General features: G+C 45.7%; 2 protein-coding genes and 1 non-coding gene across 5 annotated transcripts in view; 1 reads left to right on the plus strand and 2 right to left on the minus strand.

Moving 5' to 3' along the window:
* Window positions 1–4,229: 4,229 nt before the first annotated feature.
* On the minus strand, window positions 4,230–11,089 carry LOC115531503 (LIM and SH3 domain protein 1). 3 transcript variants are annotated; one of them, XM_030340820.1, is made up of 7 exons: window positions 10,858–11,089; window positions 10,181–10,275; window positions 9,210–9,294; window positions 7,526–7,633; window positions 5,384–5,448; window positions 5,193–5,275; window positions 4,230–4,879 (listed from the first exon to the last, which is right to left on the minus strand). In XM_030340820.1, the coding sequence occupies exons 1-7, from the start codon at window positions 10,924–10,926 to the stop codon at window positions 4,833–4,835; spliced, it is 552 nt and encodes a 183-aa protein (XP_030196680.1). In that variant the 5' UTR covers window positions 10,927–11,089; the 3' UTR covers window positions 4,230–4,832. The 3 variants fall into 3 exon arrangements, with proteins under 3 accessions (XP_030196680.1, XP_030196678.1, XP_030196679.1); XM_030340818.1 differs by having other exon boundaries at window positions 5,379–5,448; window positions 10,858–11,085; XM_030340819.1 differs by having other exon boundaries at window positions 5,379–5,448; window positions 10,181–10,264; window positions 10,858–11,020.
* A 419-nt stretch (window positions 11,090–11,508) lies between these two features.
* Window positions 11,509–11,580, plus strand: trnac-gca (transfer RNA cysteine (anticodon GCA)). Its single transcript has one exon. It is a non-coding gene; the product is annotated as a tRNA-Cys (tRNA).
* Window positions 11,581–14,077: 2,497 nt separating this feature from the next.
* The window catches only part of LOC115531574 (glucagon receptor-like), a 7,605-nt gene continuing 2,561 nt past the window's right edge, over window positions 14,078–19,121 (minus strand). Inside the window, exons 6-13 of the mRNA XM_030340926.1 lie at window positions 18,995–19,121; window positions 17,639–17,798; window positions 17,370–17,430; window positions 16,939–17,008; window positions 16,759–16,850; window positions 14,637–14,775; window positions 14,478–14,519; window positions 14,078–14,164 (exon numbers count right to left, since the gene is read on the minus strand). The exon at window positions 18,995–19,121 is cut by the window's right edge and continues 30 nt beyond it. Of these exons, the coding sequence (XP_030196786.1) occupies window positions 14,093–14,164; window positions 14,478–14,519; window positions 14,637–14,775; window positions 16,759–16,850; window positions 16,939–17,008; window positions 17,370–17,430; window positions 17,639–17,798; window positions 18,995–19,121 (763 nt within the window). The 3' untranslated portion in view covers window positions 14,078–14,092. The remainder of the gene's footprint in view (window positions 14,165–14,477; window positions 14,520–14,636; window positions 14,776–16,758; window positions 16,851–16,938; window positions 17,009–17,369; window positions 17,431–17,638; window positions 17,799–18,994) is intronic.

Raw genomic sequence — 19,121 nt, forward strand, 5'->3', positions numbered from 1 at the left:
TGCCTTGTAGTCGATCAATGGGGCACGTAATTTTGCCTGCTAAAAACTGTAATATAGGCCTAATGTAGTCTCAGTGTAGGCCTACTTAATGCTCTATATAATAAAACCAATGTCATCAAGATTATTCTAAAACCAAGCAACCTCCCCATTAAACGAAACCAGCAGGGTCATCAGACCACAAGGTCTAACAACTTTAACCTCAACACGGACATAAAGCCGAGCCCTCACAAAACAATTTTGCACACTATTATTAAACTTTATTGGCCTGTGAGTTTGTGCGCCACTAAAGTCTGACCGTTGAACAGCCCAACGTCTTACCTTGCGCCGCAAAACAAACTCCAGAAGTCTAGAGTCCTTTCTCCGGAACCAGGACCTTTCTCAATAACCAGGACCTTTCTCCGGAACCAGTACGTGGGGGCGAGACTTGAAGTTCGGTAGATACTTGGACTGAGCAGTCGGTTCCTCGCGGGCCGGACAGTCCAAGGGGCAGCTGAGAGTTGGAGGTGAAACCGGAGATTTGCGGCAGGTAGGATCAACGCGTTAAGCCATTCCGACGCTTGGACTGAGAAACCCGTCGCTGCCCAGCTGTCGGCGATCCGGGTTTTCCATCTTTTTATATTTAATCCATATGCAGTGCAGTAGTCTTCAGTCTTCTGTGAAGTAGGCCACCTGTGCAGTGGGCCTACCTGTGTAATCGTCCACACGCGTGTTGTAGCCTACCTATGTGATACTTGCGCAATGATTACGCATTCTCCGCGACTCGTGCAACCCAGTGCGCAGAGACGCTATAGCCTACACTCAAACAATCCCAACTCTTAATCGTGGCCCGAATAAACAAAAGTACGAGGCCGTGGAACAATAGTCATCACGGGGAATCATTCCTTTATGTGATGAGTGGATTGGTGTAAAAGGTCGTCTGTGCACTGTGACTTCAGCGAAGCGGGACGAAGAGAGTGACTTAAGTGAAGGGAGTGGGGGGGGGGGGGGTGGGGGGGACTCTGGCGGACCCAGCTCCCTCTGCAAAGTTCTTTCTGCGCAGGTCGTTTCCAGTTTTGCTCTGGTTCAAAGGAGCGGAGCACGAAGAGACAAGGAAGACGATCCATGTGATTACAAACGCAAACCGGTGTCATCTTATTCTCGGAAAGTCCGAGCTGAGATTTCCCCTCGACCCCCTCCTCCTCCTCCTTCTATCCCCTCCGGCTGTGATTGGTCAGGACGCGGCTCCGAGAGGTCACTCATCAAATCAAAAGTCATCAGAACCTCAAGCCCGACTGTGTTCGGGGCTTTTTATCCCTATGATAAATCGGCAATATAAACACACTGCTCAAATAAATGCAACATATATAACCTAGAGCCTTTTTAACTGGCCATTTCCACCATCCTCATTTTAGGCAAACATTAAGGAATTAATTTCCTCCACATAATAAATAGTTTTAATGGCGAAGGAAGGAAACTAGCGACTCCATCTGGTGAAAGGAGGAACGGAATGTGTCTACAATTTAATAACAGCAAAATGAAAACGAGACATAGCATCTAGGCTAGTAGAAAACTGAAATCTGCTGACTCTTTTTTCATTTGTGCAGCATCTTCTTGAGTTGAAAGGTCTTTGACCAATCCTTTTGATTTCAGTTCGGACCTCTAAGAACGTCAAACATAAAAAATAAAGAAAAATAAGTGATCCACCCAACAAATAGCGTGACCAAGAAACTTCTTTCAGTCACCTCACCCATCCATGCATCCACAACACATCAATTTAGTCATTCATTCATCCATCCATTTCGTAAACCATTTAATCCATCCATCAATCATCCCTCAATGTATCCATCCATTTATACATCGATCTAGACAGGTGATTAATGATTGATTAAGGAGCAGGTAGGGGACAGAGAGTGTTAACCTGAAGAGGAGGAAGCAAATGGTGCAGATGAGGAGGGCGGCCAGGGACACGGCATACCGGCGCTTCAGGGGACCCATACCGGCCGCTAGCTGGAAGCAGAGATCAAAGCGTTTCCTGCGGTTGAACTCCGGCGACTTCTGACCCCGGGGGTCCAGATCTCCCCGCACCTGTTCTCCCGGCTCCTCGAGGTCTCCGTCGCCATGGTAACAGGCGATGAGTAACGGCCGCTTAGCCCGTCCCATCCACAACCAAGAGACAACCCGTGAGAACCATCGCGTTGCATTACATTTATTTTGCTGACGCTTTCATCCAACGCAATTTAGAATAAGTGCATTCATACAGAGCCCCCCGGGGTCACATCAAATAACAACGACATGAAGACATAAACTACAAATTGCAAGAATCTTGCGAGTAGAATAAAGCCAAGTGCTTCATTTTAGAAACATTTTTTTAACGGGATGCAGTCTGAGCAGAGGATTTTCAGTCTGCGTCGAAAGACGTGCAGTTTCTGCTATCAGCAAACTATCGGGATTAAGTGGATCAGCAATTGGCTGACCCTCATAGACAGCAGCGAGACGTTCGGTACACAGAGCACAAATGTACGCAGTAGGCCTATAGGCACCCAAAGGTCCCCACCGAAAACTCCATGGATCTTCGACGACCGTGGTTGAGGATCCAGGCCAAATGGACGTCGTGCCATGACGTGACCTAATTAATTTTAACAACGCCAATTTGGCCGTATATTAATTGAATCTACTAACTAGAAAATATGTCAATTATATATATATATAATACCAAAATTTGTGTCTGTATGTGTGTGTACAGACCCAATATTGTGCGATTGTTGTAGCGGGGAGGGGGGGGTAAAAAAAAAGAAGGTAAGATAATTTTTTTTTTTTTTTTTTTTTGGTCATGGGCCCCCCCTCTGCCTTGGGCCCCCCCACAACTGTCCCCTTTGTCCCCCCAGTCCGACGGCCCTGTACTCAGGTAAATCATTAGTCTGTTGGATAAGCGTCTGCTAAATGCAGCTATGTAAGTGAGTGTGTGTGTGTAATTAAAGGAGAAATCCGGTGTAAAATGGATCTGGGATATGTTTAGTATGATATCGAGTTGGAATGTTCGTTTGGGAGCAAAAAAGCGCATCTAGATGCATTCTTAAGTTGGCTGTTTTTAGCCGATTCTACCAAAACGCTATAAACTTGGAACGATGGGGGCATGTGTTATGGTAAAAACAAAATTGCTATTTTAAAGCACTTAAAAGGGTAGAAGTAGCCTAACACTTCTTTGGTAGTATAACAAGGGTCTTAACATATAAAACGAGGCATTGATAACTTTGTATCAAGTGTACAGATTGTTTATTAAAAAGGACATTTTATACACAGAATACCATCAGTATTTCACCCGTCGACGCCATTTTGTTTTTAAGACTCGATAAGTAGATTGGCGAACACAAAGCTTGCGTGTTGTTGACGGATGTCACAATCTCTGTTGTCAATGCTTCGTTTTTTATGTAAAGACCCTTATTATATTATTTACCATAGCACATGCCCCTATCATTCCAAGTTTATAGCGTTTTGATAGAATCGGCAAAAAACAGCCAACTGAAGAATACGTCTATATGCGCTGTTTTGCTCCAAAACGAACATTCCAACTCCTTATCATACCAAATCATTCCGAATTTTTCTCTTAGTAGTAATGTCGGAGATCTTTGTGCCGTCCTCTTGGCGCCACCTATGGCATAAAGAAGACTGTGAACTGCTTCACACACCAGTGAGTTGAAGAGGGGGTCTGTTGCGGTGGCTCGACCCAAACCCTCTCTGGCAGAACTAACACTGCTGGGTGATAGGTAGTCTATCAATAACTGCGCCGCTTGTGATTTGAATCCATGATTGGATAGGTGCCACCGAAGCCTAGTTCGTAACATTCTTATTAGGCTACTGCCAATGCACGCCCGGTCAGGTGTCACCAGTCGCCGTTGTGATCCCGAATTCGGCGGAGGATAGTGACTGAACTGACATTTATCAAATGTCAGATCTTTGGAGATCTTCAAGATTACCACTTTAAAATCGGATATCTGATTTGTCAAAAAAAATTCACTACAGATCCATTTATGCTAACAATATGAGTTTTTAATGTAGGCTAGTGGCTAACAATATGGATGTAATTGATCCAAACTAACGGCGGACAGCATGAGGACGAAGGCCGGTAATGTAAGCTAAATATATCACATTAAAGGCAGTAAAAGCAGTTGATGCAGACTATTGGCTAACTACATGACCACGAAAGCAGTTAATGTATGACTGTGGTTGGTGCTGTGGGTAAGATTTGAGAGTTGTAACGAGAGGCATACTTTTAATTTATAAACCTTTTCCAAAAAGAATAACCCCACCCTCTCTGTTCCCCCCCCTCCCTGTGTTTCTCTGCCATTGCAAAGAACTGAAATCATGCAACAGCCTCAAATCGGAATGGTCTCGTACAAAGGTCCACTCAAACAGATATTCTCAAAGAGCATTTTTACTCTGGTGAAAAAATTACACAACAAATTACACCAAAATCCTTGCTCTTCTCAGTTCTTCAAAAGCCAACCGAATTACAGTAATCGCAGTTGCTGTAGGCCAACAGTTAATGGCATGAAGGTAAAGGTAGTTGCTGTAAGGTATACGGCGAATGGGATTACAGTAAAGGTAGTTGCTGTAGGCCAACGGCTAAGGCCATGAATTTAAAGATAATTGCTTTAGTCTAACGGCTAAGGCAATGAATTGAAAGGTAGTTGCTTTGGGCTAACGGCCAGCGGCATTAGGCGCTTCAGATGAGCTTGACGTAGTTAGCGGGCAACATGCCACGCTGGCCGGTGCGCTGGTTCAGCCCGAACATCCAGCCCTGGTCAATGGACTGGGGCTCCACGATGATATCCCCCGCCTGAAGGCTCACCTCGTCAGCATCGGCTGGAGCATAGCTGTACAGCGCCTGGAACCGCGGCCTCTGTATAGAGGTACACAACGATAGATACGCACGGGTACATAACTGTTACATAGACGTTATGTAGACAACACATATAGATACACTACTGGAGAAAAGCTGCGCAGTGCTCGGAACCTCCTAATATACACAATTTAAAAAAAAGACGATGAATATGTGTATAAATATGTATATATATATATATATATATATATAGATGTATAGATATATATGTGTGTGTGTATGCACATTGTGCTCTGGTAATGTAAATATTTTTTTTCCATGCCAATGAAGCAGTTGGAATTGTACTGTGGATCACGAGGTACACTGTCCCTACCGGTCCACCAGAGGGCGCTGTGGCAGCAGGAGCTGCGGGCCCGGGAGTGGGGCGGAACATCTGCTGTTGCTGCTCCTCGCATTCTACGGAATTACACAGAAGGGAAAGAATCCCGCAACGAAACTAAAAATACAGAAAAATACCAACGTTTTCTCTGAAAGAAACAACAAAAAAGAGACGTCAGACCTTGCCTGTTTTCGGGCGGCGGTGCGTCACTTCTAACCTTACTCTTCTCAAACTCCTCATGGTACTTGATCTGCGTGCACGAACGAACACACACACACACACACACACACACACACACACACACACACACACACACACACACACACACACACACACACACACACACACACACACACACACAAACTGAAGCAATATACATCTCAGCAAGATACCCCTGAAATAATATTAATCAATAGTATTCTTGAAATCATTCATTATATTATATTTATTTTTTTTGGAAGGGGAGGAAGGAAGATGAAGAGAGAGAGGAAGAGAGAGAGAGAGAGAGAGAGAGAGAGAGAGAGAGAGAGAGAGAGAGAGAGAGAGAGAGAGAGAGAGAGAGAGAGAGAGAGAGAGAGAGAGAGAGAGAGAGAGAGAGAGAGAGAGAGAGAGAGGAGAGAGAGAGAGAGAGAGAGGGGGAGAGAGAGAGAGAGAGAGAGAGAGAGAGAGAGGGAGAGAGAGAGAGAGAGAGAGAGAGAGAGAGAGAGAGAGAGAGAGAGAGAGAGAGAGAGAGAGAGAGAGAGGGAGAGAGAGAGAGAGAGAGAGAGAGAGAGAGAGAGAGAGAGAGAGAGAGAGAGAGAGAGGGAGAGAGAGAGAGAGAGAGAGAGAGAGAGAGAGGGAGAGAGAGAGAGAGAGAGTGACAGAGAGAGAGAGAGAGAGAGAGAGAGAGAGAGAGAGAGAGAGAGAGAGAGAGACAGAGAGAGAGAGAGAGAGAGAGAGAGAGGGAGAGAGAGAGAGAGAGAGAGAGAGAGAGAGAGAGAGAGAGAGAGAGAGAGAGAGAGAGAGTGACAGAGAGAGAGGGAGAGAGAGAGAGAGAGAGAGAGAGGGAGAGAGAGAGAGAGAGAGAGAGAGAGAGAGAGAGAGAGAGAGAGAGAGAGAGAGAGAGACAGAGGGAGAGAGAGAGAGAGAGAGAGAGAGAGAGAGAGAGAGAGAGAGAGAGAGAGAGAGAGAGAGAGAGAGAGAGAGAGCGAGAGGGAGAGGGAGAGAGAGAGAGAGAGAGAGAGAGAGAGAGGGAGAGGGAGAGGGAGCGAGAGAGAGAGAGAGAGAGAGAGAGAGAGAGAGAGAGAGAGAGAGAGAGAGAGAGAGAGAGAGACAGAGAGAGAGAGAGAGAGAGGGAGAGAGAGAGAGAGAGAGAGAGAAGAGAGAGAGAGAGAGAGAGAAGAGAGAGAGAGAGAGAGAGAGAGAGAGAGAGAGAGAGAGAGAGAGAGAGAGAGAGAGAGAGAGAGAGGGAGGGCAATCAAGAGAGTGAGAGAGAGAGAGACATGAGAGAGGGATCCCACTGTGTTCTATTCTGGTACGACCAGAGGGAGAATCTAAACTATTCATTAAAAACAGTTCAGAAAGATAGCCACAGAACTGAAAGAACAGAACAGAGCGAGGACAGAAACAAAAAATTATGAAAGATATAAGAAAGAGAAAGTAAAGAAAGATTAGACAGAACTAAGCTCAGAACAGAACGAATAAAAGAAGAATAAATGTTTGCTTCCAGCCTTCTGTTTATAGCTGGTCTCAGGAGGGACCAGTGTGTGTATGTCGGTGTGTGTGTGTGTGTGTGTGTGTGTGTGTGTGTGTGTGTGTGTGTGTGTGTGTGTATGTGTGTGTTTGTGTGACTCAAGCTGGGATACTGTGACCATATAGGGCAGCCATTCCTCTGAGGTCGAAGCGTTGGGTCTGAGAGACTCCAGATCTTAAGCGCTTGCCCTCTTACCCCTCGATATCACCCTCTTACCCCTCGATATCACCCTCTTACCCCTCGATATCACCCTCTTACCCCTCGATATCACCCTCTTACCCCTCGATATCACCCTCTTACCCCTCGATATCACCCTTTCATCCCTTCACGTCTCACCCCTCCAAATCTCAGCCCTCAAACCCTCACCCCTCCATTTCTCACCCTCCAACCACTCAATCTCTAAACCGTCCCTCTCTCACCCCCTCACCCCTCCCTCTCTCACCCCTCCATCACTCACCCTCTCTCCCCTCACCGCACCCCCACCCCAGCAGATTAATTTGAATGAAGGTCAAGTTCATTTATAAAGTGTATGATATTATACCAGCTGAGTTAAATAAGAGAACAGGGTTGGTTATGTTCAGTTAAGAGGACTCACGTTGCTGATCAGGTCCTGGGTTTTCTTCACCCTCTGCATCTCAGGCGTATCCGTGACAACGCTGAAGCCCCTCCCCCTGCTCCGCTCAAAGTCTTCTTTGTACAGGGCCTGACACACGCAAACACACACACGCACACACACACACACACACACACACACACACACACACACACACACACACACACACATACACACATACACACATACACACACACACACAGACACACACACACACACACACACACACACACACACACACACACACACACACACACACACACACACACACACAGAAACACACACACACACTCACACACACACATACACAAACAGAAACACACACACACACACACACTTACATACACACACAAACGCATACACATACACAAACACACACACACACACACACACACACACACATACACATACACACACAAACACATACACTTACACAAACACACACACACATACACATACACACATAAACATAAACAAACACACATACAAAAACACACACACATACACGAACACACACACACACACACACAAAAAAAAACACACACAAACACACACACACATACACACACAAACACACCAACACATACAAACACACACACACACACACACACACACACGCCATGTGGTGAGAGGGTGGGCAGGACTTTTATGGTAGTAAACAGAACAGAGGAGAAGGAGGAGAAGAAGGACCTGACAGTCAGAGGGAGGGCAGACGCACCCTAGCTTTCCCCAACCTAAACCTTCCTAGCCCACACTTACCTATAACTAACTCACCCTAACCCACCCTAAGCAACCCTATCTTACTCTAACCCAGCCTAACTCACCCTAACCCACGCTATCCTACAGTAACCCAGCCTAACTCACCCTAACCCACCCTAACCAACCCTATCTCACCCTAACCCACCCTAACTCACCCTAACCCACCCCACCAAACCTAACCCAACCTATCCTACAAGTTACCCCCCAACCCTAACCTACAGTAACGCACCCTAACCCAAGCCTCTGCCTTTCATCAGCCTCTGAGTGTGACTCGTCCTGGACATGGCTCTGATGAGTCACATTCTTTAGATAACGGATGTTTATTCTTTAAGTTTGTGGTTTATGCTGCAAATAACAGATCCCAGATGATTGGTCAAAAGTACAACCAATTTGAACTTCTGTTGGATTTGAGCAACTCTGCTATCAGACTTTATATTATGATATTATAATAATTATTATATTATAATCATCTCAACCTTAACTCAACCAAACTATGTATTTGTGTGTGTGTATTTGTGTGTGCGTGAATGCGTGTGTTAGAATATGCATATGTGTGTGAATATGCATATTGTGTGTGTGTGTGTATATGTGTGTGCGTGTGTGATTGTTTGTGTGTGTGCGTGTGTGATTGTTTGTGTGCGTGTGTGATTGTTTGTGTGTGTTTGTGTGCGTGTATTATTGTTTGTGTGTGTGTGATAGTGTGTGTGTGCGTGTGTGTGATTGTGTGTGTTTGTTTGTGTGTGCGTGTGCGTGCGTGTGTGTGTGATTGTGTGTGTGTGTGTGTGTGTGTGTGTGTGTGTGTGATTGTGTGTGTGTGTGTGTGTGTGTGTGTGTGTGTGTGTGTGATTGTGTGTGTGCGTGTGCGTGTGCGTGTGTGTGTGTGTGTGTGTGTGTGTGTGTTGGCTACCTGGCTGTTGAGCATGGTCTGCTGTTTGAGGCGGAGGTTCTCTGGGGTGTCGGTTACCATGGTGAAGGAGGATTTGGGGTAATGCCTAAAACAGGGGGAGGGGCAGATGGAGGCAGTACACTTCATTATAACAGGGGAGCGGGAGGAGGAGGAGCAAGACGTTGACTCTTTCAAGGTAACCTTTACACTCTTGTGTGTGCATCTGCGTGTGCGTGTGTGTGTGTGTGTGTGTGTGTGTGTGTGTGTGTGTGTGTGTGTGTGTGTGTGTGTGTGTGTGTGTGTAAGTGTAGGTGGTGTGTTGGTTCTGATAAGCTGTAGTGGGTCTGGTCTGTATTGATAGGCTGTGGTGGTTCTAGTGGCTGTGATTGGCTGTGGTGGTGGTTCTAGTGGCTGTGATTGGCTGTGGTGGTTCTAGTGGCTGTGATTGGCTGTGGTGGTTCTAGTGGCTGTGATTGGCTGTGGTGGTGGTTCCAGTGGCTGTGATTGGCTGTGGTGGTGGTTCTAGTGGCTGTGATTGGCTGTGGTGGTTCTAGTGGCTGTGATTGGCTGCGGTGGTGGTTCTAGTGGCTGTGATTGGCTGTGGTGGTTCTAGTGGCTGTGATTGGCTGTGCTGGTGGTTCTGGTGGCTGTAATTGGCTGTGGTGGTTCTAGTGGCTGTGATTGGCTGTGGTGGTTCTAAAGGCTGTGATTGACTGTGGTGGTGGTTCTAGTGGCTGTGATTGGCTGTGGTTGTTCTAGTGGCTGTGATTGGCTGTGGTGGTTCTAAAGGCTGTGATTGGCTGTGGTGGTGGTTCTAGTGGCTGTGATTGGCTGTGGTGGTTCTAGTGGCTGTGATTGGCTGCGGTGGTTCTAGAGAGGTTGTGATTGGCTGTTGTGGTTCTAGAGGTTGTGATTGGCTGTGGTGGTTCTAGTTGCTGTGATTGGCTTTGGTGGTGGTTCTAGTGGTTCTGATTGGCTGATCCAGTACTTACATGGAGCAGTAGGGTTTCTTGCCAAAGCCCTTGTAGGTGGTCATACTGAGCGCCATCTTACAGACCTCACAGCTGAAGCAGCTCCTGTGCCAGAACTAGAGAGAGTTAGGTTATTGTAGCATCATATCCATAAAGATCACCTCATATCTGCAGTTCTATCACATCAGTCTTGATGAATCACATCCGTCGTTCTGTATCACATAGTTATATTGGATCTGTAGTTGTTCTATCTCATTGCTTTATCACATTTATAGTTCCATATGATTTTATTACACATACATTTCTAGTTGATTCTTATTGCTTTGATAATATTCCTTTTTATATAATTTTTCAATCAATATAACTTTTCGATAATAATGCATACACATGATTGTTATCATGTAGATCTCCCTCCCCCTTAGTTAGGGGGGTGGTCTAGCCCCAATAACAACCGGGGCCATTGTTTACGTTCCGATTTACAGTAAGCTATATAAAACACATACAATACTTACTTTACAGAACAGTTATATTTCCCTGGATATTTTCATTTACTTTAAATTTTAAAAAACCGTACACAAATGTACAACTTTTTTTTCCACAGTTCCACAGCGTTTTTTACCTTTCCAACATAGTAGGCTACGCCAATTCATGTATGATTGCATTTAGAAAACTTTGGGACATTGGCATCCCCAGCCTACCTTGTCGAGGCAGTTCACCTTCTCCGTGGGGTACACGGCTTTGCTGCATCTTCCACACGGTGGATTCATAGCGGAAGGTATTCACAACAATCGCCGGGACCCGAAGCTGTATCGATAAGTTTCAACGGTAGGTTCTAGGCGCTGTGTTGAACGGGTCTTTGAGAGGAGACTGGGTTGAGACTAGGAGGAGTCTTGTTGGGGTTTGAGTTTTGGAGCAGGAATGATGTGAATGAAGGATGGTTGAGCTCAGTGTCTCGGGAATGTCCTTACATGGAGTAGACCAGTGGAGATACAACAAGCATAGGAACCCGGCACAGAGAGACAGAGAGGCCTGCAGCCTGTTCTGTAGCAAATGTAGGTCTAGAACAGTTAGAGCTAGAACTGCAGTATTTTGATTTTGGATTTGGACACAAAATATTGTCAGTTCTATAAATCTAACTGTGGGGCTGACCAACAGGCTTTTTTACACACTACAATCTATCTTGTCCTCACTCACCAGTTATCTGACAACCCACCCAAAAATACAGTTGGTTGAATTTCGAAGCGTTGTTACGTCGCTATTATAGTGGAATATACGACGGGTCAAACAATGTATACGAATCCATGTATTCCAATAAATAACTTATATTTATTTCTCCATGTTAGAGCAGCGGGGGTATAGCTCAGTGGTAGAGCATTTGACTGCAGATCAAGAGGTCCCCGGTTCAAATCCGGGTGCCCCCTCACCTTTTTTACCCGCTTCGACGCATCCATTTTATGAGAATTAGCCCGTTGGCGATGTCATTATGTTACAATGAAATAAGGTGCGGTAAAATATTCAACGCACTCTCATCGAAAAATGACACTACCGGACACAGAAGGACACCGCTGTTTTCGGCTTCGGCAGTCAAGCTGTTCTCGGCAGGATATTATAAATGGATGTTAGGCTAGTGATCTAGATATCATTGTGGTTTTTAAATGATAATATTATCGATATGATGATATTAATTATATTTTATCAATAATAATTATATGAATAATAGTAATACAACTTGAGTGAACTAAAGGTTATTTATAAATATAAAACACCTAGAATAAAACCAAGGTGAACACTGGGCTGAGAGAGCATCTAATTAAGGAGATAGAGCAGACGTAAAAGGATCATTGATTACAGCAATCTTCACTTGATTTCATAACACCAGTACTGCTCAAGATCAGCAGCAACCCTCGAACTGACAGAATACCAACTATTAGAGAGCACTTTGGCAATCAAATGTTATTATAAAGCTGTAATTCGGAATCGTCATGTAGTTGAGAACCTTGAATGAGAGAAGGGGAATAACTCACTGAAATTGCGTCAAGATCTTGTGGTCGCGGCACAACGCATCTCCATAACAACAGGCACGGGTTCCATTTACCACGACATTAGATAGCATTAGCATCATAATTGTCATTATTATAATTTATGATAATAATAATAATAATAATAATAATGATAATCATAATAAAAACAACGTATTATTATAATTATAAATGAGCTGGGTGGGTTTCAGAGTAGATAAAGTTGGATTTTCAGGAGTTGTGTGGAAGAATATGTGTAAAATAATACAGGGGGCACTTTTATTGTAATGGTAAAGAGGACCGTTTATCCCTGAAAGAGAACCGAAGGAGAACTCTAAAGGGTTGACATGACGGGAATACTGCAACTAAGTACTGCCCCCGACTCAAAGGCATACTTGCAAACCTCGATTTTCCTCATTTCCATTTTCCTCAAACCTCGGGCTTCCTCCATCAGAAATGATTAGTTTCACAACACGTTGCTCCTTTTCTGTAGCAACGTGTTAAAAGTAGAGCTATATATAGTCATAGCTATAAGGATGGCCAATTTGACAGTAGTTTCTCTAACCAGTAAGGCGTAATTGAAAGCCCTCCTCTGTGAGGCAGCCACTTTCCATTAACTATCAATGTCTACATCTTTGAACCCTGACAGGGTATAAAAGATCATGAATAATACAACTAAAAGACCAGAGAGTGCAGCAGAGTCTGAAAGCTTAAACACACACCTGACCAAAGTCCGAAAGCTTAAACACAGACCTGACCAAAGTCTAGGAATCCATTGTTTTGTACAGAACTTTATTATCTCTGGAGAATGAGACACACAAAAAAGGTAACATCTGAACATGTATTTCAGAGGTTTGCACCTCTCAAATATTTCCCAAATTTGCCACATTCGCAATCTCATGTGTTAGTTGTGTGTGTGTGTGTGTGTGTGTGTGTGTGTGTGTGTGTGTGTGTGTGTGTGTGTGTGTGTGTGTGTGTGTGTGTGTGTGTGTGTGTGTGTGTGTGTGTGTGTGTGTGTCCACACTGTGTTGTTACATTACAGAAGGGTGTTCCTGCATTTGAAGAATAGAGCACAATGCGAAAACAAAGACTAGGCATTCAGTTCCACGGGTGGACGATTTTTTTTCCAAACAACCAAGTTTACACCTTCTATTCTCTACTCAAAATGCCAGTATAAAAGTATATGTGCAGGTTATTTATATATATTTAGCAGACTCTCTTGTCTGTAGCGACTTACAATCATTCATAGAAACATTCAAACACCAACAGCGCTGTCAACCACCCACAGCGACGCCTAGTCGCTCAGGTAGACGGAGCCAGGGATTGGGTTGGACAGCCACCTCTGGTCACGGGTCGACCCGCACTACCTCATGAGCTACCGTCACCGGTCTGACCGGGAGCCTGGGCCAGAGAAGGTTCAGTCTGCATGCAGCGGGACCTGGTGAGGAGGTGTCTCTACGGGGTCTGGCAGCTGGATGATGAAAGACACCTGCAAGGTGCACTCTGGACTCTCCTGCTCTCTGCTGCACAGACCCTGACCCTGACCCTGACCCTGACCCTGACCCAGACCCTGACCCTGATCCTGACCCAGACCCGGACCCTGCCTCAGACCCAGGTCCTGCCCCAAGCTCTGTCCAGGACCCTGACCCTGACCCAGACTCAGTCCCTGCCTCAGACCCTCCCTCAGGCTTTGAGTTTTGCTTTGTAGCAGGTTGGGGTCTGGGGGTCGGCCAATCTGGCCCATCCCCCACGTGGGGGAGACGGGAGGTAAGCCCCTCCCGAGGCAGATGGCTCGGCCAGGGGTGGAGGTGGAGGAGGAGGAGGAGGAGGAGGAGGTGGAGGTGGAGGAGGAGCGGTTGCAGTCCGGGGCCGAGGCGATGGAGAAGGTGTGGACCCGGGAGTCAGAGGCGGTTAGTCACTGCCCACAACACACCGTCGCCAACTCGCCCCTCCAGCTGCACAGCTTCCTCCGCAGCTCCGACCTCACCTACACACACACACACACACACACACACACACACACACACACACACACACACACACACACACACACACACACACCCATAAACACACACACACACACACACACACACACACACACACACACACACACCCATAAACGCATGCATATGCACACTCACACACACACACGCGGACACACACACGCCCATAAACACATGCATATGCACACACACACACACACACGCATACACACACGCCCATAAACACATGCACATGCACGCACACACACACACACGCCCATAAACACATGCACATGCATGTGAAAATGTAAAACTCACCTCTTTATTGGTGTAACAGTAGAGCACAGAGACCAGGAAACCCTGAGAAAAGAAAAAGGCTTCAGTCCACAGGCATGGACGGAATGCAAGTAGAAAGAAACCTGGGGAGAATATCAAAAGGTCATCTGTGTGTCCCTGGAGGAAGAGGACGTTGTGAACCTGGAAAGAGTTGAGGAAGAGGGTGAAGAAGACTTTGACGTGGCGCAGGAGCCCCGTTGTCTGTTCGTCCGTGGCGAAGACAAAGATAACCTCATGGACCCCGAACAGAGGGATAAGGGTCAACGTGGCCTTCGCCAGTCTGTGGAGAGGAAGAACATCTCTCACTCTCAGGAATCAAGAAGGTTATTCACCACATACACATACACATACACATACACATACACAAACAGACACACGTACAGATACACATGAACGGTGGAATTTAAGTGCTAACGGGATTGTGCAAAGACAACAAGTACATTTATTCATCTCATCTCTCTATTTTCGTCACTTCATTCATATTAAACCTCTCTCTCTCTCTTTCTCTCTCTCATTCACATACATTTTTTTTATTTCTCTATCTTCATTCATTTCACCCCTCTCTCTACGAGTTAAAAGCTGATCTACAGGTGCTGGTCATATTATTAGAATATCATGAAAAAGTTGATTTATTTCATTAATTCCATTTAGAAAGTCAAACCTGTAGAATGTATACATTCATTCCAAACAGACTGATACATTATAAGTGTTTTTTGCCAAAAAGAAGATGATTATAGCTGACAACCAATGAAAACCCTAAATTCAACATCTCAGAAAATTAGAATATGGTGAAAAGGTCAGATATTGAAGACACCTGGTGCCACACTCTAATTAGCTAACTAACTCAAAACACCTGGAAAAGCCTTTAAATGGTCTCTCGTTTTGATTCTGTATGACACACAATCATGGGGAAGACTGCTGACTTGACAACTGTCCAAAAGATGACCATTGATACTTTAAAGAAGGAGGGCAAGACACAAAAGGTCATTGCCAAAGAGGTTGGATGTTCCCAGAGCTCTGTGTCCAAGCACATTAATAGAGAGGCGAAGGGAAGAAAAAGATGTGGTAGAAAAGAGTGTACAAGCAAGAGGGATAAACGCGCCCTGGAGAGGATTGTCAAACAAAACCGATTCAAAAATGTGGGGGAGATCCACAAAGAGTGGACTGTAGCTGGAGTCAGTGCTTCAAGAAGCACCACACACCGACGTATGCAAGATATGGGCTTCAGCTGTCGCATTCCTCGTGTAAAGCCACTCTTGAATAAGAGACAACGTCAAAAGCGTCTCGCCTGGGCTCAAGACAAAAAGGACTGGACTGCTGCTGAGTGGTCCAAAGTTATGTTTTCAGATGAAAGTAAATTTTGTATCTCCTTTGGAAATCAAGGTCCCAGAGTCTGGAGGAAGACAGGAGAGGCACAGAATCCACGTTGCCTGAAGTCCAGTGTAAAATTTCCACAGTCAGTAATGGTCTGGGGTGCCATGTCATCTGCTGCTGTTGGTCCACTGTGTTTCCTGAGGTCCAGGGTCAATGCAGCAGTCTACCAGGAAGTTTTAGAACACTTTATGCTGCCTGCCGCGGACCAACTTTATGGAGGTGACGATTTCATTTTCCAACATGACTTGGCACCTGCACACAGTGCCAAATCTACCAGTACCTGGTTTAAGGACCATGGTATCCCTCTTCTTGATTGGCCTGCAAACTCACCTGACCTTAACCCCATAGAAAACCTATGGGGTATTGTGAAGCGGAAGATGCGAGATGCCAGACCCAACAATGCTGAAGAGCTGAAGGCCACTATTAAAGCAACCTGGGCTCTCATAACATCTGAGGAGTGCAACAGACTGGTCGACTCCATGCCACGCCGTATTGCTGCAGCAATTCAGGCAAAAGGAGCTGCAACTAAGTATTGATTGCCATACATGCTGAAACTTTCCATGTTCATACTTTTCAGTTGGCCCACATTTCTAAAAAATCATTTTTTGTACTAGTCGTAACTAATATTCAAATTTTCTGAGATACTGAATTTGGGATTTTCAGTAATTGTCAGTACTAATCATCCAAATTAAAAGAAATAAACATTTCAAATATATCACTCTGTGTGTAATGAATTGATATAATATGTAAGTTTCACGTTCTGAATATAATTACTGAAATAAATCAACTTTTTCATGATATTCTAATAATTTGACCAGCACCTGTATATTCCCTGTTACCAATAATGGTAAACACTGTTTGGTTAAGTTAGTGATGGTGGTGGTATTACCTAAGTTTGTAGTCTGGGTATCCGTTCTGGTTGCTGGCTCTTAGTTTAGACAGAATCACCTTCAGGATCTTCATGAAAATCAACAAGTTGATCTGGTGGAAAGTGAAATCTACCCGTCAAACATAAGACATTCATAGGTGGTTATTGAGTGAATTGAACAACGTTCTTTTAGGGACTCACCACTGAAGCCAGCAGGATGGGCAGCCTGATGATCCACCAGTAGTTCATGTTCTGGTTCAGCGCCCAACACCTGCGGGGTCACACACAGGCTGGTCTCAGCGACCCTGGCATGGACAACCAGGACCCCTTAAACAAAAAGGACCCCTTAAACCACCAGGACCCCTTAAACCACAAGGACCCCTTAAACCACTGGGACCCCTTAAACCAAAAGGACCCCGTAAAACAACACAAAACATAGTGACCCCACAAAACACATCGACCCCACAAACTACATGGACCCCACAAACCCCATAAAACACCTAGACCCCTAAACCCACAAAAGACCTGAATACCATGAACTGCACAAACCCGACAAAACATATAAAACCAATGGAACCCACAAACAACATAGACCCCACAAAACACATAAAACATACGGCTCCCCCTCTTACTCTTTATTTTCCTTCAGAAGCTTCACCAGAACCCAGGGAAGGACAAACAGAAGAGGCGTGCCTGAGAAAACACCGAAATACAAATCTGAACTCCTCATATCATGACCCGTCCCAAACTACAGATATCCTAACTCTTCGTTTGACGGCACGTATACAAACTCCTACTCTATCAATAACCTTAACAACAAGCACATTAAATGCGTGTGCAAGTATAACGGTGAGGACTCCACTGTCAACATGGACGGCTGGCTGAGTCACTGTAGCCTTACCCCAGCCCAGGCAGATGTATGGCAGGTGTTTGTTGTGGTTGATGAACACCGAGCCAATGAGCACTGAGTGCAGGTACACCGCTTCGCCAAAGAACCAGAAGTGATTGGCCAGGACACAGTACTGCATCACCACCTGGGCAATCCGGCAGCCAATAGCAGCCTAGCAGGAAGTAAAATGTGTTTCATGAAATATCAACACATCAAATCTCATCTCATGTTCTGCTCAAATTCCCGATTTAATCTGCATTGATTCTGTCAGTTTAAATCTTGTTGAGGATGTTGGTGACGGTCTATAAAGTCTCGCAGAGCCAGCCTTTACGGACTTTAGCGTAAAACATACCATCATATGACGCATGTCAAGTGCCGCCCCTAGCACCAATAGGAAGCGTTGCGCAACAGTGTCAACAGGAGGACCCAGGTAGCATACTTTCGGAGAGAAAGTGCTTTTCCCTGGGCGGCGATGCTGTGCAACAGGACAGCGGCGTGAAGGGTCCGGGGGTGGTGTGCCAACAAGCGCTGGCCAGCGACCAGCCCCCACCGAATTGGGGGTTTACATCGAAAACATAGGGTGTCTGTTTTGACACGGGCCGTTCACCAGCGGTGTATTTTGGGCTTAAGTATGCCTGAACCGCCTACTTTTCGTGTCCTGATTGGCATGAAAGCATGACCAGCAACCCCAGAACATACACAGAGAAAAACAACAACTATAAAAAGATTGCCCAGGATTGCAATGGGATAAACAACAATTGCTCAGTGGAAAAAATAATAAATTAACAAATGGATCTAAACAAAGGAATAAAACCCCACATTGTGCCTGAACTAATTGTACATTTCTGCAACTGACAAGGCTTATAAAAAAAACCTTGCTTCCTAATTGTTATTTCCGGATGTCATGGCTAGGCGGGGGATTGGCTGACCTGGTGGCTGAGCGGGGGATTGTAACCTAGCGATCATTCGCACTTGTTTCTATAAACATCCTAAATGTACAGAAAGCGATGCCGGTGCGTGTGCTTAACTGGCCGTGTGGCGGAGCGTGTCATTGGCTTACCCGATAGCTGAGCTTGTGATTGGCTGACCTGCTGGCGGAGTGTGTGATTGGCTGACCCGATGCCTGTGTGTGTACTTGACTGACCTGGTCGCTGAGCGTGTGATTGGCTCACCAGATGGCGGAGCGTGTGATTGGCTTACCCGATGGCGGAGCATGTGATTGGCTTACCCGATGGCGGAGCATGTGATTGGCTGACCTGGTGGCGGAACGTGTGATTGGCTGACCCGATGGCGGAGCGTGTGATTGGCTTACCCGATGGCGGAGCATGTGATTGGCTGACCCGATGGCGGAGCGTGTGATTGGCTGACCTGGTGGCTGAGCATGTGATGCAGGTCCGCCTGCTGCATGATCTGGCGGCCCCAGTGGTGCTCCAGCAGCGTATCCTTGACGATGACGGACACCGCCCGCAGGATGAAGGACAGGAAGAGGTTGGCG

The sequence above is a fragment of the Gadus morhua genome, chromosome 18, assembly GCF_902167405.1.
Source record: "Gadus morhua chromosome 18, gadMor3.0, whole genome shotgun sequence".
Taxonomy (NCBI): domain Eukaryota; kingdom Metazoa; phylum Chordata; class Actinopteri; order Gadiformes; family Gadidae; genus Gadus; species Gadus morhua.